General features: G+C 40.7%; 3 protein-coding genes across 3 annotated transcripts; 2 read left to right on the forward strand and 1 right to left on the reverse strand.

The window, feature by feature from the left end:
• Positions 1 to 775: 775 nt before the first annotated feature.
• On the forward strand, positions 776 to 4,888 carry LOC116056888 (arrestin domain-containing protein 3-like). Its single transcript, XM_031309302.2, has 6 exons — positions 776 to 1,181; positions 2,146 to 2,206; positions 2,294 to 2,441; positions 2,546 to 2,642; positions 3,564 to 3,820; positions 4,446 to 4,888. Exons 1-6 carry the CDS (start codon positions 923 to 925, stop codon positions 4,692 to 4,694), a joined length of 1,071 nt encoding a protein of 356 aa, XP_031165162.1. The 5' UTR covers positions 776 to 922; the 3' UTR covers positions 4,695 to 4,888.
• A 362-nt stretch (positions 4,889 to 5,250) lies between these two features.
• On the forward strand, positions 5,251 to 8,528 carry LOC116056538 (arrestin domain-containing protein 3-like). Its single transcript, XM_031308660.2, has 6 exons — positions 5,251 to 6,743; positions 6,880 to 6,940; positions 7,040 to 7,205; positions 7,343 to 7,430; positions 7,521 to 7,777; positions 8,165 to 8,528. The coding sequence occupies exons 1-6, from the start codon at positions 6,485 to 6,487 to the stop codon at positions 8,291 to 8,293; spliced, it is 960 nt and encodes a 319-aa protein (XP_031164520.2). The 5' UTR covers positions 5,251 to 6,484; the 3' UTR covers positions 8,294 to 8,528.
• A 3,332-nt stretch (positions 8,529 to 11,860) lies between these two features.
• On the reverse strand, positions 11,861 to 13,885 carry LOC116056848 (piggyBac transposable element-derived protein 4-like). The gene has a single exon (XM_031309222.1). The coding sequence runs from the start codon at positions 13,883 to 13,885 to the stop codon at positions 11,861 to 11,863; it is 2,025 nt and encodes a 674-aa protein (XP_031165082.1).
• Positions 13,886 to 21,964: the final 8,079 nt, after the last annotated feature.

Consider the following 21,964-nt stretch of genomic DNA (forward strand, 5'->3'; position numbering starts at 1 on the left):
GGAGCAGGAGCAGCTTTTGGTAAGTATTCTTATTCATTATTTTGTCATTTTGACTGTATGCCTCCACGCCCCCCCGATTGCCTGCGAGCTTCTCCTGTACTATACGGTAATTCCTCTACTATGCGACAGAAAGTCACGTGGTTATGACACAATCGTTAGCCTATTTTTATAAAAACGGCTGCTATGGGGCCATAATGTGAGATACAAGGTAATGGAGGCTTTTATACATTGTCATGTTTCTTTAGAAATAAAGAATGGACAAATAGAGTCTTCAAACGCTTCAGATGTAAAGTTATTCGCTGTCAAAGTGACGCCAAAATGAATGCCAGACAAGGAAATGCTAGCAGAAGGTGATGGCTTGTTAGCCTATGAACCTCCCCATAAGAGGTATGCTTTTCAGATGCTCGCTTAGCCCCTTGGTTATAATGCTCGCCTAGCTGCTAGCGTGGCATGCCCTCATACTCTGCTTCTGACTGGGTAGTAGTCCTTACCTAGGTACTGCGCATGTGCGACTCCCAACAAAGATGGAAGTGAGATGCCTCACTCTGTAGCTAAAACAGAGAGCTCAACACACAAAAGAGGAGCTGCAGCAATGTGCAGTTAAACAAAAATATTGTACCTATCCTAGTACAACCTCTAAATACAATTATGAACCTGAAAATGAGCATAATATGAGCACTTTAAGATATGTTTTAATAGGTAAACTGTGGTGAGTTTGCAGGGCTGAACGCTACCACTCCCCCTTTGTGCATGTGTGCCTCCCACCTTTGGGCACACACGAGATAAACAGGTTCAACAACATTCGCATGCTTGAGAACAGATATAAACAGTGCGGAGCAGCTGTTCAGGGTTTACAAGCCTTGACTTTCCTCCTGGTTTTACAGGAGATTTGGATTTTCAACTGTGTATTTCTCTGAGGAAAATGACCATCAAAAACTTCTCAATTGAATATGATGCCATCAACCACAAAAACACCTTCTCAAATGGAGATACCATTAATGGTAGAGTTATCGTGGAGGTTTCTAAGGAAACTAAAATCCAGTCGCTTGTTTTTATAGCAAAGGGAAAAGCTCGGGTCTGCTGGTCTGAAAATTACGGGCAAAATCAACATCATGTGTACTGGTCTAATGAGAAATATTATGATGTCAAACATCATATTTTGAGAGAGGCAAGACAAGATGGTAAAGTATTAAATGAATGTAATCATGCCATAGCCTACATTGTACTTTAGCTAATGCAATGACTTAGATAATGAGCCATTATTAATATGATGTAAAAGGTTCAGTAGGTAACTTAGAGAAGTAATCTTTTGTCATATTTGCTGAAATGTGTCAGTGGTTTCCAACCTTTTTGGTCTGAGGTATCCCCAGAGGAACTCATGTACTCCTTTATCGATTCCCAATGTATATTAGAAATGTGTTCAGGTGTAACTGTTGAATTATAATTGTTAATATTTAAATATATTCTTTAATCAAATCATAATTTAAATTTTGTTCAAACTAGTTGAGCTACTCTATGTTTCCACATACCCCCTTGCAACTGTACCCCTGGTTGGGAATTACTGCCATGACTATATGACGATATGCTGATTATTATTATTATTATTATTATTATTATTATTATTATTATTATTATTATTATTATTATTATTATTATTATTATTATTATTAATTATCACATGAGACTGAAAATCTGTGAAAAAGTCATGTTCTGCCTCTCTCTAGTGTTTCTAATGGAATTTGCAAGTTTCCACTGTGCCAAACAATCAAAACCGTAGCTGTAGTTTGTAACCAAGTTGAGCCAAAACTCAGCACATATTTTACAGCTAAACAGTACACTAAAATATGTATCTGAAAACATTTGAGGTGAAAAATAGGCAATGCAGTAACAGAATCTTGATTTATATTTGATCAGCGCTGCCTAGTGTGACAGTTTGATTGCAGCTAGCAGTCATTGACACTGTGTCTGATTGTTTTCCTGACGCCATTAGGAGCACCAGGAAGAGGCAGAGGAATGTGATTTTTCCATTGATTATCTCATTCATGTAGTACTGTCAGGATATAGTGAGAGTTTGAGCAAATCTGAAAAGTTATTTTCATTTTAAGTTACCAACTGTATTTTAAATGATTCCTAATTCTGTTCCAGGCACTGAAGTCATTGGTAAAGGAAGACATGCATTTCCCTTTTCCTTTAAGATTCCTGACAGGTGCCTATTTTTTACTTAGTCTTTATTTTAGAATTGATGTTTGACTTATTTTCAGGTTCTTTAAATATTCTATTATTGTACTTACAGAAAAATCCCATCATCTTTCAAATCCTCCATAGGCAACATTGTTCATAAATTGAAGGCAGAGCTTCATCAATCAATGAAGCTGACAAAAAAGGTTAACACCCACTTCACATTTGTGTCCAAAGCAGACATGGATACTCCCGGTCTTATGGTAAGTAATCATTTAGCCTATCTTTGAAACTGCAACCAATGTTGCCTAAGCAGAAGAGACAATTGTCTAACTATGTTAATCTGAGGTGGAGTCTGTTCTTTTAGGAACCTCAGAATGGTTGCAAGGATAAATCTGTCAACGTTTTCGGCTCTGGAAACATTTCAATGGATGTTCACACCAAGCAGATGGGATACAAGCAAGGTAATATGAGTTACAAACTTTTGTTTGGTATCACTTTACTCTTCCAAAACCTGTGAGAAACCTGGTTAATCAGTCAACAGAGAGTCATGTAGAAATGGTTCTATTAGAGACCACTCCTGGGACTACAGGTAATGAGAATGACTCGGCACTGACAGAAGAGAACCTTATCCCTTGTCGCTGCAGTAGTTCCATACTTCAAAATGCAAGCTATTATTTACTGTGCTGCATCTTAACACTATTGATTGAGCTGTATTTAAATCATGATAGGAAGATGACATTGCAACTACAACTGTTTTTCCTCCAACTGCTGAAATCTTTCTCTTTAAAGGCAGCTAGATTACCAACCAGTGTGCATTGGACTTGCTGCGAACATGAAGCCAACAGATTACACAACAATGCACAGGGTGTAAGGTGTGGGGCTGCGTCAAAACAGGTCCAACAACAAGTTTTTGCCTTTGTTGCACTCTCAAGGTAAACTGATCATGCCCCAGCCATGGAAATAAGGATGACTGGGACATGCCAATCAGCACCAGGGTGCTAGTTTCCATAAACTCTCTCATCTGAGAGACAATAGCCAGTAGCGATCTTTAGGCACCAAAACTTGGTAAGGTTTAGGAAAAGATTGTGGGTTGGCTTAAAATAAGTCTGTTTGAATTAGTTGTTTAAGCAACAAAACTACTTGGTTAAGTTACTTGGTTAGGTTTAGGAATAGATCCTGGTTAAGTTAAAATAAGTCAACGTTGACTTTTGCTTTCACATGGGACACTGACACAAACAGTGGCCTCCTGGGGGAAAGCGATGTGTTTGTTGACCCATCAATCCAACCTGACCTCCTCTCTATGCGGTCTTTGTCGCTTCATACCACGTCAATGTACTGTTTAGGTTTAGAAATTGACTAGCTTTCTTTTCTCCATTTTAAAGGCGAGGCTCTCCAAGTCACAGTTGAAGTCAGCAACCAATCAACTCGTTCAGCGAAGCCCAAATTCATACTGTATAAGAAGCAGAGTTTCTTCGCCCAGGGTCGCAGGAGACTTCACAAAGAGAAGATCATTAAGGAGATGAGTGAGGCTGTTGCATCCTCTGGGAAAGAGACTGTGACCAAGGTGATCTCCATCCCCACGGAGCTACCTCCCTCCATCTTGAACTGCTCCATCATCAAGCTGGAGTACAAGCTGAGGGTAAACTTCACTATATATATATATATATATATATATATATATATATATATATATATATATATATATATATGGTCAAATGATAGATCCTGTATTTGAGCCATTCTTCTGTTCATATGCTTGACTACTGTTTTGTTGGAATAGCTACTAATAGGAAGCTTGTGGGGCTTTTCTTTGTCTCTGTTTTCGTTGTTTAATCTGTTTTATTTGTGCTTTGTGAATGAGGTTTAATTTTTAAGTCGGACCTAAAAATCAAATACTGATATTGCAAAAACAAATCCTATTCAAGCCGTGCCATGATCTAAAGTTGATAGGACAAATGGAGCATTTTATTCACTGACTGTTGGTAAAATGACAAAACAAATACTAAAAGTAACTTATAAAAAAGGCAGAGCACATATAAACCTAATCAATTCAGGAAACGCTTATAAACACTAATGAACTCAACAAACTCAAGAGAATGAAACCATACAGTAAACAATAAGGAGCCTCTAGTGACAAAACAAAGGAATACTGTAAGAAACCTAAAAATCCCCCACTGACTTGAATAGATTAATACTGCAGAATATTTCTGGTGATACAAAGAAGACAAATCCAACAATATAACATCAACTTTGTTTTTTCACAGATCTATCTAGATGTCAAGTTTGCTTCAAACCCAGAGATCAAACTCCCTATAGTCATCCTACCTTCCTTTGAGGTTCCTGCTATGAAACCACCTGCTGCTGCTGGCTTTGGATTTAAAGCATTTGGGGACCCAGACCAAGCACCCTGGAGCACGGCATCACAAGCACAAGCAGCACCCCAAGAAGTGGATCCCCCACCTCCGTATGACGCATATGCAATGTACCCTAGCAAATATGCGAGTGCACTTTAAATACGCCACCGTTTTAGCATTGCACTGTGCTTAGATTAACCACAATGCAACTCGAGCACCATTAGTCATTAGTAGCTTCATTTGATTTTTGTTTTACATTATGATGTAATGCTTTCTTGGGCTGACCCCAGGTAGAGTAGTTACCACCTTGGTAGTGGCTAATGAGGATCCAAACAAACAAATAAATAAATAAAAACTTCAGTGCCAAAAGTTGGTTTGGAGATTGCTAATAATAGTAACCATATGATTATTGGTCAGTTGCTAATGTTAATGCCAAATTTTATTTTTTTATTCCACTGAACTGTATTGATGTCCATATGTTGTAATTTTGGTGTTTTGTAAATACTAGTCTATATCCTTCGCGTTCCACTTCCGGGATTGCTCCGGTGCTGCAGGAAATTCCGCCGGATGCATGTATTTTCTGTTTCCTTCTGCTTTCTTTGTGTTGGAATTTTAAATTCGATGGATTTATGAGGACTATGGTTAACTGCTCCTCAGATCTCTGCAGGGTAAATTGAGACAGCTAGCTAGCCTATCTGTCCAATCTGAGTTTTCTCTGGCACAACTATTTTGCAGCGGCTCTGTGCGGAGTTTAGCACGGCCCATTACAATTCTGATTGGTTTATAGAAATGCCAATAAACCAGAGCACGTTTTCCTCCCATCCCCGAAAGCTATGTGAAGTAACCAGACCCTCCTTCAGCCCACTTTGGAGGAGGGTCTGGTAAAGCAAGAATATGTAAATACTAACTTTTTATCAGCCTGCTTAAATCAATATCACAAGGGCCATGATGAACAGAACTACCGTTGACTAAACATAGCCTACTGTTACACTGTAAACAAAAATGTTATCAATAGATGGATTCAAAATGGTATACATTATCTCAGTATCTTGAATAGCTATACTATAGTTTATTTGTTATATCAAATATTACAAAAGTGAATTGGCTGTATATTTGTACCTGTATACATCTGCATTTGAACAGTAAATATGCCTAAACTCAAACTTGGGTTTCAACTTATCGTTTTATTGATGTCAGTGTAAAAGTAAAAATTCAGTAAACCAACAAAAAAAATTTAACTTTTTAATTATATTCAGATGCATTTGCGTAGGTAGACAAGTTATGGTCCACAGAAATCTTGAATGGGTATTTCCTCTGAATCTGTTAGCACTAGAAGAAAGAAAGGAATATGCTCTAAATGCTTATGTGCATTTCCTTAATATGTGCAAATTTAGCATGCGTCATTCCTGCCTAAAACATCAATATTGTATTCCTGCCAGGTAAAGGTTCTCTATTTTTCTTTTAATTTACATCAAGCTATCTGAGTTAGACACATTATTGATAAAGTATGGATTATGTAGTGCTACATTGTGGTTTTTACATTGGTTTCAATAGTATTCACTGAGGAATATAAATGAATGTTCACACATATAGCATACTGGAATCTTTTGTCTTAGTACATCCATGACGTCAATCTCAATTTATTTGGCCTAATTTAGCCTGAAAGGCTGCTGGCTAGAGTTACCTGTGTGAAAGTGACACCTGCAGCTCATGATCACATGGTCATGTGAGACACCACAGATAGCTTCTGGAGAAGTCCACTGCTACAGTGTATATACCAGCCTTGCTTGATTCTTGCTCATTAGCAAAAGGCCCCACTTCAATACCACCGTGGATCAATTCAAACCAGCTTCCAGTAGATTTACAGGGATTATTCTACACAAAAAGGAGCATCATCATCGTGCTTTCACTCCACAACCTTTGGGACGGTTATTTGATTTAGTCTTATCATGACTGTAAAGCATATCTCAGTGGATTACAACAAGGTGAATGAACGAGGCACCTTCTCTCCCGGGGATATCCTGTCTGGCAGGGTGACAGTAGTGACCAGCAAGGAAACCAAAGTGCAGTGTCTTTTGGTCAAAGCCAAAGGAAAATCTAAGGTGACATGGCATCAACAAGAAGGACAGGCCACAGGGATGCACAGTGACAAGAAGATATACTTTCATTTTGAACATATTATTCTTCAGGATAAGAACAAAGGAGATGGTTAGTATTGTCACTCTCTTCTACCAAAAAAGAAAGAGCGCTTAAAGCTTTTGAATTGATAGATATTTTATAGTGTGTTAACAAACTGATAAATGTGTATTTAACAACAATGTTTCTTTTTATTCTTTTTTATAAGGTTCAGAAATCCTCCGCCCTGGGAGAAGTGTGTATCCATTCACCTTTGTGATTCCAAATACGTGCGTGTAAAATATATATTTATAACCATAATAAACACTTCCTTACCAGCTGGTGAAATATAATAAGCCCCTTTATGTATTTGGACTATTTCCCTACAGAGATATGCCTTCATCTTACCAGGGGAAATGGGGCAAAATTACATACAGTTTGCGAGCACAGCTGACTCAGTCAATCTGGCTTGTCCACAAAACCAAGACGGAGTTCCCTTTTCTGACCAAGTTCCCCTTTGCCTCCAAATCAGAAATGATAATCATTGGACTTAAGGTACTGTATGGAATTAATTTGCCATTTTACTTGAATCAGTTCAATATTTTAGTTATTGTGTGTCCAGTAGCTTTATTATTATACTATGTTGTAATAATCATCTATGCAGCTATTTGGCGTATGTTTCCATTTGGTAGGAGCAACAATATGCAACCAGGATTTCATTTTATGGCTCTGCAAAGGTTACGATCAATGTTAGCTCAGAAAAAATGGGAGTAAAGCAAGGTAAACAGATTTAATAAGAAATAAGAATTTTTATTTTCTGGCTAGCCTTAACTTAAACATTAATGATGTTTTTCTCCTAAATATAAATAGGTGATGCGATAGGAGTCTCTGTAGAGGTACTCAACGACTCTGCACGCATAGTAACACCCAAGTTCTACCTGTGTGAAAAGCAGACCTTTGTTGCTCAGTCAAAGAGGATCGTTCACACAAATGATGTACTCTTTGGTACAGGAGACTCTGTTCCCGCTGAGACCAGTCAGACCATAACCAAAGTTCTGAGTATCCCTCCACAGCTCCACACTACCTTCTTCAACTGCTGCATGATGAAGCTCGAGTACGGACTCAAGGTATTTGTATTGTGTATATTGTGTCATCGATGATTCACTTAATGTAACGTAAAAATACACCTGGCTTGGTTATAGAGTGGTTGCAAAAACACGACTTGTTGTCAAGATCAGAAGGAATATGACAACAGCACCACACCGTGGCTGTATGAGGGAGGAGAGACAGAGAGAGAAAGAGGGAGGAGGAGGGGTTAAAGAGGACAGGCCTCATGGCTTGTCTACACACTAATGATGGGTGCATGTAGGACAAAGTGTCATATTACAGCCCAAACTTTTCTATCAGCTCAAAACTGATGTAGTGACAGAGAGCCAGAGCGAAAAAATCATATAGCACAATGAAAAATGGAGAAGAAGATGAATTATTAAAAGCTGTGTTTTATTTGGTTGCAGGTCACTCTTGATGTCCCTCTGGCAAGAGACTCAGAGATCAAACTTCCTCTGGTCATTCTGTTGGGTTCGCCAAAACCACATCAACAAAAACCAAAGAGATCCATCTGGTTTAGAAAGCTTCCTGCTTAAAAAAAAAAAAAATGCATTAGCTCCAGAGACAGTGGTGTGCATGTGCTATGACAAGGAGCAGCAGGACTCAGAATAACTGTTCAATATAGCAACATTTAAATAAGTTTAAACTACCTCAAGCGCCTGAGAATTCACTGTATGTTCTCTTGTCCACTAGATGGAGATGTGTGTCACTAAGTAGTAACAGTTGATTCTTTTGAGTGTTCAGTATGTACTTAATAAATCCAACTACTCAGATCCTTTACGTTAAGTAAAAGTACCAATACCACAATGTAGAAATAATGCATGGCAGTCACTCATGTATCTGGCATATTATCATCTATTACATTATTAAATGAATACTGATGCATAGCATTTTACTGGTCGAGCTGGTTGAGCTGAAGCTAGTTTTGAGGTATTTTTTTATTTTAATTTCATTTTATTGGGGTAGTAATGAAAAAACAAATATGTTTGCTGCATAAATCTCTTTTCATTTTTGGGATATTGTCTAATCTTTGCATTTTTTTGTAAAATATTGGAGAATTTTAGATCTTCAAGCCTCAAACAGTTATTTAAATGAAACTGTGTGAGAAGTTTAGAGGGGAAAGGTCTCTTTGGTGGAACTGCTAACAACTCACTTTACTACTTAGTTACTTCCCATCACTGCAGAGAGAGATATATAAAAAGCTGAGTTTAATCGATAAACTTGTTAAGGTGAATAAAGGATTATTCTGTATAAAAAGGCCTAGGCCTACTAATTAATTTGAACAGATGATAATAATAATGTACATTTAAGAAGTAATTCGTCATCTCCTCACAATCATGGCTGTTGAGAATGAACATTCATACATCGCAGCACAGAGACAAACGATGACTCAGTAGGATCTGAGAATCAAATGTTAGGGGTTTCTCACACTCATCCCTGTCCATGGACTCATTTTGCAACAGAGGAAAGTATTGAACAAAGGCACATTCATGATTCTAACAGTAGGCCTACATGTGTTACCCAACCAGTGGTTCTTAAGTGAAACCAGGCCCATGTTCTTGACAGAGACTCAGAGATCTTTCTCTGTCCAGGAGGGGAAACATGTTGAGAGCTGAGCATTTTATGGTTGGGATCCATCCTGGAAACATTAGATCTGGCTATTGTGACACAGCACACTCACCTACCCAGAGAGAGAGAGAGAGAGAGAGAGAGTGAGAGAGAGAGAGTGTGTGTTTGGTTCTGGCACACAAATAGGTCTTCACTATTTAACGCCCACAAAACAGAGGAGAGGATTTAAATGTTCTACTATCAACAACAATGATACAAAAGCACAAGTCTGACCAACAAACACAGGCTTCAGATCCCACTGTTCTGGTGTACATGTCCTCTGCACTGCTGTTGTGGGAATTGAAAAATTAAGCTCATATTTCACCTCACATCTGCTACAATTGACTTGTCATCGTGTGTTAGTTGCGTCTGTTAGAAAATGTATTAATATTTGAGTGGAAACAGATAAAATGTAATTCAAATTATGTCAAACAGCCTTTAATGTATCACTAAGGGCTATTGTAGGTAGCGGTGATAACTTTGATAGTATAATTACTATGTGGGTAGAGGAGGACTGACAGCCATTGACATAACTCAGCAAATGTTGAAAAATATGACTGAATAGAAATTTACGGATTGGTTTTATGTAGGCTAGCACATTACGCAGTGCAGAGTTAATTCTGCCTGCTACACCTGCATGAAGATATCTGCAAAGCAGCAGTGTGGTTTATGTTCTTCAATAAAATAGAATAGAAACGTTCAGTGAGCTTTGGTATGATGCAGAACACAGCGTGACAGATTCCTCTAATCCTACACCTGCATGAAGACGTCTCCAGAGCAGCAGCTTCATGTCATCCTGCTCATTTTTGGCAGCAGTCGTGGTGTTGGCTGTGCTGTAGCAGAGCCTGCCTGGTAACCAGTCTGGCTCCGTGTACAGTGTGCAGACTGTCAGCCAGCTAGCTCCTTCCCTCCCCACACACACACAGACACACACACACACACACACACACACACACACACACACACACACACACACACACCCCATAGCCTTGCCTGGTTTTTGGAGAAGGGGTAGGGAGGTGTGGCCTCTGGCACCTCCCTCCTCCGTAGCCAGAGCTAGTACCATGACAACCATGCGGGCCTGCTGGCGACTCCCTGTCTTCATCGGCCACGGTTGCTATGGTAACTCCCCAAAGGGGCTCCCGCAGATCAGCGGGATGGCCGTCCAGTTGACTAACCCTCTCCCAGCTGGGGAACGGCTGAGAGAGCAAGCAAGAGCGAGTGAAGGGGAAGGGAGGGTGTGTGTGTGTGTGTGTGTGTGTGTGTGTGTGTGTAGGATGGCACAGCAGAGCCTGAGGAGGAAGAGAGAGTGAAGAGAGAGAGAGAGATAGACAGTGTGCTACAGAGGGAGACATACCTCAGAAAGGGACACAGGAGACAGCTATTCCGACCTGCTGAAGCGGCCTATCTTTGCCTACATGCAGCCTTCAGCTTGCCTGCCTGATAACAGAGTGGACAGAAAAGCTTTGATGAAAATACACATTATGTTTTACACTAGTCACAAATATGCCTTAATTCAATTGACCTCCTCTCTTGGGATAGCAGGGATAGCTTTGATCCATCACCTTCCTTTACCTAATTGTGTACATGCTGACTTACATGATTCAAATGAATGTCCTCACTCACCCTTACTCTAACTAATTAGACATACATATTCTTCTCCTAAAAGAAGTTCCTGGGTTCTGTCATCTTTCTTCCATTTTCCAATCATGTCAGAGACAAGTGCCACATTTTGGACCCAGTGGAGTAGGGCCACAGATGGCTCTGTGTAAGCATTGCGGTTGGAGAAAGAAATGGCATTAGTAGGTCCGTTGGCTGCAGAGTACTGAGGGGCTTTTTCTACTCTCTAATTGCTGCAAGCTGTGTCCCCTTGTAGGCCCAGAGACACAGATTTTCATGTGAAGGACCAGCAGTAACCAAAGCTGAGTCTATTTTAAACCAGTGTACATTTCATGCTCATCGTTTTATTATTATAGTAACATATTTTTCTTCTTTAATATTGACTTTAATATTAACTATTGTGATGTTTCCCATGCTTTTAATACAACATAAATAAACGGATGATTCAGTTAAGTACATCATAATGAAGTTTTTATTTTGGAAAAAGAGAGAGATAAACTTCCCATAGTAAACATTTTCTGATCTATTGTAGGTGCAGAAAAGTTTGATTTCTTCTTTTTTTTCATATAAAATCCTTCTCATTATTTTAAACGTATAAAAAAGTGACACAAGGCAATTCTGTCAGTGTTACAGAAGGCAAGTTGCCAAATTCTATACTAATTCAAATATAATCTACGTTTTTTTTTTGTTTGTTTTCTCTATTATACGTGCAATAATACTTCTATCCTAAAACTAGCTCTACATAAAGTGTGTGACTATATTGTGCACTTGTAGTGGTAACCTTTGGAATTACAAATGTTTTACTGTTTAAAAAAATGCCTTGACACAAGTTGTTTGATTACACAAAGGATATAAAAACAAAAACCAGTTCAATGTTATTTATGAAACTCAGAGAAGCAGCCTCCCCTGCATAGGTGGACATTGCATATCTTGCAGCCGAACACACTTTCATGTCGCAGTCCCTTGTTGGTGCAGTTCCTGCAGCGACGAGAGCGCTCTGACATGCGCTCCAGGCGGTGTCCGTACTCTATGGGTGAATCTGCGTGTCTCTTGCGTGCTGCCCGCTCCATGCCCCTTGCCCCCTGGTAGTCCCCAATCAGCTGCTGCGCCAGGCGCACCCGGAAGTGGCGCTGGGTGAACTGCTTGCCGTTGAAGCCCGCCGGTGGCGTGCCCCCTCTGCTCTCCCTCAGGATGATGTAAGCGTTGACGATGCACAGATTGACGTAGAACCACAGGAAGAAGCGCCACCACTTCTTACATGGCCTGCCAACCTGGTAGCATTCCCTCAGCTGGTCACATAGGTCAACACCCCTCATGTTCTCCTGGTACAACAGCAAGGGCAGAGGGCGGGGTACACCGTACGACAAACCGGAGCAGTTCATGCTGTCACTTTCGCCCTCCCCGTCTGTCTCATGCAGCTGCCGGCCTGGACTGATACCCACAATCCCTGGAGCACAGTTGGTGGAGAGGCAGCTAACCACCTTGACATCCCGTGTCACCGTAGCAACCAGATTGCCACGCTGGCACTGGTAGAACTCCCCCTGTGACAGCTTTCCGACATTACGGGGGCGCAGCACCTCTGGGTAACCTCTGCGCCCCGGCTGGGTGGGCCCGCAGGCGTACAGTCCGTCCTTCAGCAGCCGCTGGAGGAGGGGCACTGATGTGAAGAAGCTGTCCATGAAGAGGTGGTGGTACTGACCCTCCAGGCCACGCACAAGGGAGGTCACCACCCTGTAGCTCAGGGAGGCCGTTGCTTCATCTTCACTGGGCTTGCCTACGTACATCTTGGCCCGGTGGCAGTAGCCAGTGCGCGAGTCACACAGCATCCACACTGTCAGCCCTTTCCTCAGGGGCTTGGAGGGCATGTACTGGGTGGGGGAGAAACGTCCCTTCATGACAATGGCACACTTGTCTATGGTTAAACAGCGATTGGGCGTGTATGCATCCCACATGGTGTTCTCCACCACATCAAGGACAGGCCTGATTTTGAAGAGGGCATCATACCCACGCTCTCCACGCACAGGCTCAGACTCACGGTCACACAGCTGGAGATACTGGGTGAGTTTTTCAAAGCGCCTGGCTGTCATTGTTTTTTTAAAGCCTGCATTGCCTATGAAAATGTCACTGGCCCAGTACATGCCAGTGTCTGGAAGCTGATTGATGCCCATAAGAATGTTCAGACCTACATAAGCTTTCATTTCTCTGACATCAGTGGGGTGCCAGTGGGGGTCTGATTTTCCACTCCTCCTTTGCCGATAGAGGGCGTATTTGTTTGTTTGTTCTACCATGTGTTCAAAAAGAGAATCTGGGAAGAGTATCCGGAAATAGTCACGGGTGTCAGCATCGTCCCCCAGCGAGTGCTGAGGGCCGCTGACAGCGGTGAATGGTTCGATTGAAATGACCTGATCAGGTTCGCCCCAGAAGTCGAGAGAAGTGCAGTCCTCGTCCGAGTCATCTTCAAAGCTGAAAAAACTCCTGCGCTCCTCCTCCTCCAAATCGGAGAAATCAATATCCGAATCGTTTGAGGTGGTATCAGAGCAGTTAGTGGAGGTAGAATAATAACAGTCCTCCGCGTACTCCTCCTCGTCGGGCTTGATCCCATTACTACTACCAGTGACTAGAATTATGTTGCAGCCTCCTCCTGCGATGAAGCTGGCCGCGTCTGCAGTCTCCGCCGCGGCTGCTGCCGTGCCCGTGAATCCATTCTCCCCCTCGCCGTCCTCCTCCCGCACTTCGTCTTCCTCGTCCGAGTCTGGCTTTCTGTAAGGAATTTCAAACCACTTCACATCGGCTGAAAGATTAAGCGGAGAGTCTTGACTGTCGCACACCGTGCTACTTTCTGTGTCCGCGCTAGTTTCCAAAATAGTAAAAAGCTCTCTCCCTTTTCTTGCCGTCGCCATGTCGGGGTATTAAAGTGCCCCTGCATGAGTCTTTTTATGTATATTTTTTCAGCATGGAAAAATAATCGCACAAACCGGTCATCCGAAATGAACTGATGAGCACTTAACGGCAGCCTCTTCTCAAAAAACTTGCTGGTAGTGGTCCTATGCGGCGTATAAAAGCGTGATTCTCATTGTTTCCGCTCCTGGTTTTTCTGGGCTTTGTAGCGCAGTGTGGCCGCAGACGTCAGAAGCTGCATGCATGTCCTGCTTTGTAGGGCGTTTTGCGACTGCAGCTGGTGGGGTTGCTAGTTCGCTAGGCTGGCAGATGGCCGCTTGCTGTTCTAATGCCCGCTGGCATTCACCACTATCAATAAGCCGGATACCCATCTCCGAGGCCGCGGAGATACAGAAAGCACTGCGTAAAATACAAACATCAAAATCATATAGGCCCACTGTCAATCAGCTGTCAGAACCTAACAGTTGGGAATGTGGAAACTTTCTAATAGCCTCTCAACAATGTAAAGGGTCTCGTTTCAACCAAATATCAGTTGTTTTAAAGTTTATTAAGGCTTTTATGTATGCATCCATAATAAGGAAATGCATAAAAGGCACACACAATCATTAAAATACAATGATGGATGTTTCCACATCACACAGGTTCACACAGATTCATCCGTTTGCTAAACAGACTACACACTGAACTCGGGAAGAGAAGCAGCTTGTTCATTCATAAACATGCTTCTTCCCTCTGACAGGTTCCTACATGAATCTGAAGCCCTATAGGCTATTGTGGAATTAGGGACCTCCCTCTATTTTATGAATGTGGGCAGATACTCTTGTGTTTTACTCCAGGCTTCCCTTGATGAACTTGATCGATCCACTGCCTGTTGGGCCTGCAGACCCACAATATGCTGTACCAGTATCGGCCTGGTTTTAATTATTATTTGCTGTGTAAATATTCACAACAAAAAAGTCCATTACATTGCCAGACACTGTTAAAGTAACATCCCTGTAACATTTGCCCACTGTAGTTGTGTTTATCGTTCCATTATGCACATTTCAATATAGCAATTTAGTTCTGCATATTAACTGTAGTCAGAGCTGTGTTTAATAATTCCAGTTTTTTGCAACTGCTTACACACGTTTTTAGAATTATGTCTCCTTTTTTTACAAAACTCTACACACAATTCCCAAAACAAAATGTGAAATGCCTCATATCTCCTTAAAAAATGAAACACTGCTTTCAATATGCCATAAACATCTCAAAAACACAAAATGAAGCATTAGCATCAAATGGCAAACCATTTTTTCATAATAGTACATTTTTGGATATAGCATGTACACACTGTTGTTTTAAATCTAAAGCTCCTTTGTCTTTCATAGGCTTATATCTACAGTTCCATAGAACTTTCTAGAATGAAAGTAATTTGCCAAGAGGGGTTGAAAAGTACACTGTAAAAACCAATGTTGAAACAGAAAATATTTGGCAAAATATTACTGTTGTAACAGTAGCACAGTGTTGTATACCGTGTATACATAGCATACAAGAAAACAAAGCCATAAACATATGTAAACCAAAATAATCAATTTTAGAATAAAAACGTGTATGTGTGTGTGTGTGTGTGTGTGTGTGTGTGTGTGCGCGCACATTATGAAAAGTGAAAAATAAAGTCTGATTTTTTTTTTATTGATAATGCTGAAATAGTCTTTAGATAGTTGCATACCTGTTCTCATTTCTGAAGGTTTGAATTATGGACTCTCAGTCCATCTTCTCTCATTGGTCAACCCGTAGTTGATCACATGATCAATAAGTGTGACCCTAATCTCAACAGAGATGGCTCTCCTTCCTCCGCTTCTTTGCCCTCCTCCTCCTCATCCTCCCCCTCCTCTTCTTCCAACTCTTCCTCTTTGAACTTGTCCTCGTTGTCGTCCCCTGTCTCTCCCTCCTACTCCCCTTGCTCTCTGTCTATTGTTGGCATCCATTGTAAAAAAACAGGTAATCTGACCTTTGACCTATATATAGCCCTATACTAAAGCAGTGGTTGGTTATCAGTTAACAATTAGTGTTTGCACATGTGAGAAATGGTTCTATGATGTGGTGAATAAGTGTGGCATTTTCATTGGTTGTGTTTGGAAAGGAAAGCAAGTCACCTCCTGTTAGATTTTTGTGTCTTAGGTAGAGAATTGTGTGTAGTGTTATGAAGTGTTTTTTGCAATTGAAAACTGAGTGAAAGGCTGTGAAATAGCTTATGGTTTTGGAGATTTGGTGTTTAGTTTGGCTCTTTGAGTAAGAGTTTTCAAAAATCATGTGACATGTAAAGATTTTGTGTGTAAGCAGTTGTAAAAAAAACTGTAATAAAGACCCACCTAATATTCCCTGCCTTTATTTAGCAGTGTTCTCCCTCAGGTGTAACATCCCTATAATAAGTCGAGGGAGCTGTAAATAGCTTTTGTGATGTGAGTGTATTGTCCACTTCATATACTGATCAAGGGTGTTTCTTATATGCTACTACCATCACAATGTAAATACAGTGTAGTATAATGTATGTCTGCTGATCGATGCAGTGTCATTAACCACACATAATAAGCGTATTCAATCACTTTCATTACAACAGAGGAGAAGAAAACGTAAAACAAGCTCTTTGGGTTTGACTTCAAAACAACATAACTGGTGGTGGATTTCTTGCTTACTTGGGAGGAGACTGGTTAGGTCATATCTACAGTTAAGGGGGGATGGGCTGCAGGAAGGGTCCTTTCCAAATTCTTTTAGCTGTGGCCTGAGTCTATATGGCTGGCTGGGCACTGGGTTGCTGCCCCTGGGCCCTGCAGCAGAGTCACAATTTATGCGTCCTTCCTCACTCGCTTATTGCACAGATTCTTGTTGTCTCAGTGGTATCATATTGCTTGTCTGAGCTGCAGGCCTTACTGCTGTTTGTATCTGCAGAGAAGGCACTGAAGCCGTGCAAGCAGTGTACACTGGGAACCAGTACGTTGGAAAACAGTGGAAAATGAGGGAGGCTGTGGACCGCCGATATCCAGCCCAAAAATAGAAGTAAGGGGAAAAAAAATGGCTCACTCCAGCGTTTCCAGGCCCCTGGAGCAGAGAGTACTGCAGCAGACCCCTCAGAGACTCCCGCGGTGGGGTGGAGAGACGCTGACCAATGGGGGCTCAGGCGTTCAGTGTGTGTGTGTGTGTGTGTGTGTGTGTGTGTGTGTGAGAGTGTCTGTGCGACTAACTCAGCTCCTCCACAGCTCAGATCCTTTTCTCATGGATGAGTTCAGAGATGGTGTGTGTGTGTGTGTGTGTGTGTGTGTGTGTGTGTGTGTGTGTGTGTGTGTGTGTGTGTGTGTGTGTGTGTGTGTGTGTGTGTCCGTGTGTGTCCGTGTGTGTCCGTGTGTGTGTGTGTGTGTGTGTGTGTGTGTGTGTGTGTGTCCGTGTGTGTGTGCAATTGCCAGCATGTGAGCAAATGGTGCAACCACTGCAGCCCCTTATAAAGACAGACCAACCCTTCGCCCTGTCATTTTCTGACAGTGCGTATGTGTGTGTATGTAGGTGTGTGTCGGTGAGAGGCTTATTATTATGGCATCTTTAGTGTTTCAGACAGTAGCTGATTGGAATTGAGAAAGCAAATAATAAGCAGTTTGGTGGATTTGTTGGTTACATCCACCACTTCAAACAGAAGAGTAATGTTACATAATTGGTAAAATGTATCAAAGTAAACTAATTATGTATTTTCAGGACAACTTTGACATGAATTGGTCTTATTTAGAAAACCCTACCTGCCCAAATCATCAATGTGATGTGTAATACTGACCTTGAAAAACACTCACCTGGTTGCCCCCTCCCTTTAGGCAACAGTGGCATACTGCCCTCTGGTGGTGGTTAGAGAGAAGTAACTACTCATCAGCACTTTGGTAAAGTTGGAGTAAAGATGGAGAAAGTGTTTCATGGTGTGTATTTTATTGTCATTGTCAAATTGTAAGTCTGATACTTTGGTGTATTTAATGATAACAAATAAGACCATGGTTGAGATAATCTATGCCATAAAACAAAAGTAGATGCTGTAAAAATCTATAGAGGCCAGCAATCTGCTCACCAGTGTTTTTTGTTTGTTAATGTTCATTATACTAATATCTTAAAATGATCATAATGACAATACATATTAATTAATTATAAGAATAGAAAACAGACTGTGGTTTAACAATTGCTTCTCTTTGTTTGTACAGTGTTTACTTGACTTGGATTGTACTATTAGCATGAGAAAAAGCTATAAATGCAAAAAACAAAACAAATTATATCTTCACCCTGTATTAGATATGAATAAATACGTTATGGCATTCAACAGGTTATGCTGCAGACCAATTATGTATTTACTTATAACCACTAGATGGAGGTATAACACAGAATACAGGGAGGAAGAAAGAAGCTTCATTGTACTGAATATCATGTTTTATGGTTATTTTTATGTTCACAAAGTTCTCTTAACAAAGCAGGGGATTAAAAGGCTTGAATGAAACACACACACACACACACACACACACACACACACACACACACACACACACACACACACGCACACACGCACACACACACACCTGAGATGTGATTTGGCTCTGAGTTGGCAGACCATGTGTTCCTCATTACGCCTGTAGTGCTGGACCAGGACAGAGCTGGTCACTGAGACCTTGGCTCCTGCTCTTGGCACACTTGCACGGCCTCTGCTGGTTCTGGTCTGAGCCAAATTCAACATGTGACATATCCTAATTACTAAGTAATTCATCGATTCTAGTCACAAAATTCCACTCCAATTAAAAGCACAGATTTTCTGTTCAGAGAAAGGTAAGGTAAGGTACTGTATAGGTGAGTTTATTATTGTGAAGAATGAAAGTATACAAGATAACAAAGTTAAACATGCTGTTTAAATCAATTCATGCTCAGACTAGTGACAAACAGTTAGACTTTACTGACGTTATTTCTGTTTTTGAAGGTTAAAAAGGTGGTTTGAAGGCTTACACTTTAACCGAGGAAATCTATTGTTTTGAAGACACGTGACCATTTTAATGCTTGTCTTTATCCTCAAACCCAAGGAAACCTGCTGTCAAACAGCAGAGAGAGATCTGAAAGCCATGATGCAGACCCGGAGTACCATCCTAAAGTTGGCCCTAAACTAAGCAGTCAGGAGTAGAGATTCTTGCTGCCCTTCATACTAGTTGGATTTAAGTAAGTTTATCATCAAAGCAGCCTATGCATTAATATAGACATTGTAGTGTCTTTTAATAGATACTTATCTAGCAACAAGACAGGAAATGAAGAGTCTGCAGACCGGACAAGAAACTGTTTAATGTGAACGTCCCAGCTGATAATGATTGGTTTATGAGTTATGCTGTTGTCCCTTGTGAAATGTCTCCCTATGTAGAAAACTTTTAATGGCAAATTTAATTTAATTTAAGTTCCAAGAAGTGCTGTGTCGCTTAGGGAATCCCATTTTTCCATCAACGTCTGGCACAGCATATTGGTGTTGTTATTGTTGTGATGTGACACCCAGGGACAGATTCCCACATTGACGCATCATTGACCACAAAATATGGCACATTTGGAGATTGTGCAAAAGTGTTTTGTCTGCAACACACAGAGAATGACCGGAACACTTTCCAGACGGTAATAAACAAATACAATTGTTTTGAAGAATGTGGGACTAATCTAATCCTGTATAGGGATGGGAATCGGTCAATACCAATACCGGTTCCTGAACAATATTTTTTCCGATACTAATTTTATAAAATCCTTTTTAACAAAAATAAATTACAACATTACACATTATGTTACAAATCTTTTTATTATTATTATTATTATTATTTTTCAGCTCCTTTACACCTATGTGACGCACACTGTAGTCACAACCCGGTAGTGAAGCCTCTCAAAATACAACAACACACACACTTGAGCTCTGTCACTGTGCATAACATAGATTATTTCCTGCATGCTTCTACGACGTGTAACATTAGACAGCCAATCACAAGCATTATTAGATCTTGGTACAAGCATGCTGCATGCTTAGGTTCACTGACACTGATGAGATTTACGCCTTAGGTATTTAAATTTGGTATTGAATGACAAGGCATTTTTCAATACTAGGGAGGCAATTTGGTTGGTGCCTAAACGAATTGAAGTTAGGTACCCAGCCCTAGTCCTCTATAATATGTCAATAATTCACATCACCCTTTGTATGCATCCATGGGAAACTTAAAGTTGCTATTGGTTTGAAACATAATGAATGTTATGTCCGTATCATTGGCTCATCCCCTCCACTTTAATGCGCTGCTGTGATTTTATTATTAACAATAAATCATGTGTTTGCGTCGGAGTCTCCCAGATTACAAGAACTGTTTATATGTTGCCTTTAATTGGATCCAAATGACCCAGATGGGAAAATATTTTAAAAAAAAATGGATTGTGGGTGTTGTACACAGTTATTTATCAGTACTGTAAGTGACAAACAATGCATTCATTTCACTGGCAGATGTTGGCAGCTCACATGGAAGATCCACAGTTTGTACTAACATGGCATCCAAGAACCATTCACAGTTATTTACCAGCAACTCTGAAAAACACAAAGCCAAGGCTATAGGAGAAGTGTCCCTAGCAACTGCCTGTTTCTTTATTACATTTTTCTTGTGCCTAAACTCTATGGATCCATGTTTCCCTCATGTTGGTCCTGTATTTCAGCATCATGTGTGGACATGCAATACTTCATAAATATACTATGAGCAGATCTGACACCTGGGCAACATATTTCCCTTGAAACTTTAAACGTTGCAAATTCCTGACTAGTTCAGTTCTCACCACTGAGCACCTATGACGCATCAAGATGCTACGTGATCCTTTGTTACAAATATTTCTTAAGAATCGGTCGCTTCTCCGAAATATGAAATGCTTCCTCCAGCCATAATCTGACTTGTGGGAGCTTGACTGCAGATTCTGCAACATGCGTGGTTAGGCCATGCACTGCCAGGAACAAGTTGATTCAAAAATATGCAAAACACTGTAAATTCAACATCTTAAAAAGGCCATGGGATCTTCCTGTTATTACAATTGTCCTTTTTCTTAAATGTCATAACAGTACACTACATTGCATCTTTGGGATTGGACTCAACGGCCAATGTCAAATGCCAATTACCAATTACATGATCTATGATGGGAAGCAAAAAAGCTTTTATTTCTGCGGCTTTATGTACGTCCCAGTGTCAAAGAAAGTTATTGTGCCAGGAACCTTGTAAGTCTTTAGTGTCTTTCTTCTTCCTCTGGCGAGTAAATCAATGGATTCTGTAGCCCTGTTAATACTGCCCCCTCATGTTAGAGCAGTAGACGGAGGAAGTGACTACATATGGATCTTGTTACGATGCCTTGATGCACACTTTAGGTCACAAAACACAAGGGGCGTGTGTGTGTGTGTGTGTGTGTGTGTGTGTGTGTGAGAGAGTGTGAGAGAGAGAAAGGGACACTACAAATATATCTGTAATCCTGTTGCACAACTGCGACCACTCTTCTAAAGTCTTACGTATTTCTAGGTACTTACTACCAATGGTACCTCCTATTGGTAAGTACCTAGTGTGACCAGAGCTTCTTCTTTTGATGTTCAAAATAAAAGAGCCATATGTATTATTGGAAATGACTAATGAACTGACTTTGTACATCTGAACCTAAACATTGTCACGAGTCACGACTGCAGCAGACAAAAAAGCAAAGGGAAACATTTCAAACTGAGGGAACGAACTCCCCCCTGCAAGTGTTTGGGTTGAACACAAACTATTTCCTGAGCTCTCTGTAAACCACTGGTGATTATTTTCACCAGTTATCATGGGTGCAAAGTTTAAAAAGTGTGAGTGGTTAAGAGAGTGAATAAGCATCTGCATGTGGCATTGTTTGTTTCACTGTCAAACAACGCTTCCATAAGAGACAAATGACAATATGGAGTGTCTTTCATGTTTGTCAAACTTCAAGTTATCTCCAGGATGTTAAATGTCAGTTATCAATGTGGTTGCTTCATATATCTGTTAACAGTTTATTTAGATCTTTTAGCAATTTGATGAAATAGG

Source organism: Sander lucioperca, chromosome 2, assembly GCF_008315115.2.
Source record: "Sander lucioperca isolate FBNREF2018 chromosome 2, SLUC_FBN_1.2, whole genome shotgun sequence".
Taxonomy (NCBI): Eukaryota; Metazoa; Chordata; class Actinopteri; order Perciformes; family Percidae; genus Sander; species Sander lucioperca.

Coding starts and splice junctions, on each gene's coding strand:
- LOC116056888 (XM_031309302.2), top strand. CDS start 923: ATGACCATCAAAAACTTCTCAATTGAATATGATGCCATCAACCACAAA. Junction 1,182..2,145: donor GAGAGAGGCAAGACAAGATG/GTAAAGTATTAA, acceptor ATTCTGTTCCAG/GCACTGAAGTCATTGGTAAA. Junction 2,442..2,545: donor TGGATACTCCCGGTCTTATG/GTAAGTAATCAT, acceptor CTGTTCTTTTAG/GAACCTCAGAATGGTTGCAA.
- LOC116056538 (XM_031308660.2), top strand. CDS start 6,485: ATGACTGTAAAGCATATCTCAGTGGATTACAACAAGGTGAATGAACGA. Junction 6,744..6,879: donor GGATAAGAACAAAGGAGATG/GTTAGTATTGTC, acceptor CTTTTTTATAAG/GTTCAGAAATCCTCCGCCCT. Junction 6,941..7,039: donor ACCTTTGTGATTCCAAATAC/GTGCGTGTAAAA, acceptor ATTTCCCTACAG/AGATATGCCTTCATCTTACC.
- LOC116056848 (XM_031309222.1), bottom strand. CDS start 13,885: ATGGCGACGGCAAGAAAAGGGAGAGAGCTTTTTACTATTTTGGAAACT.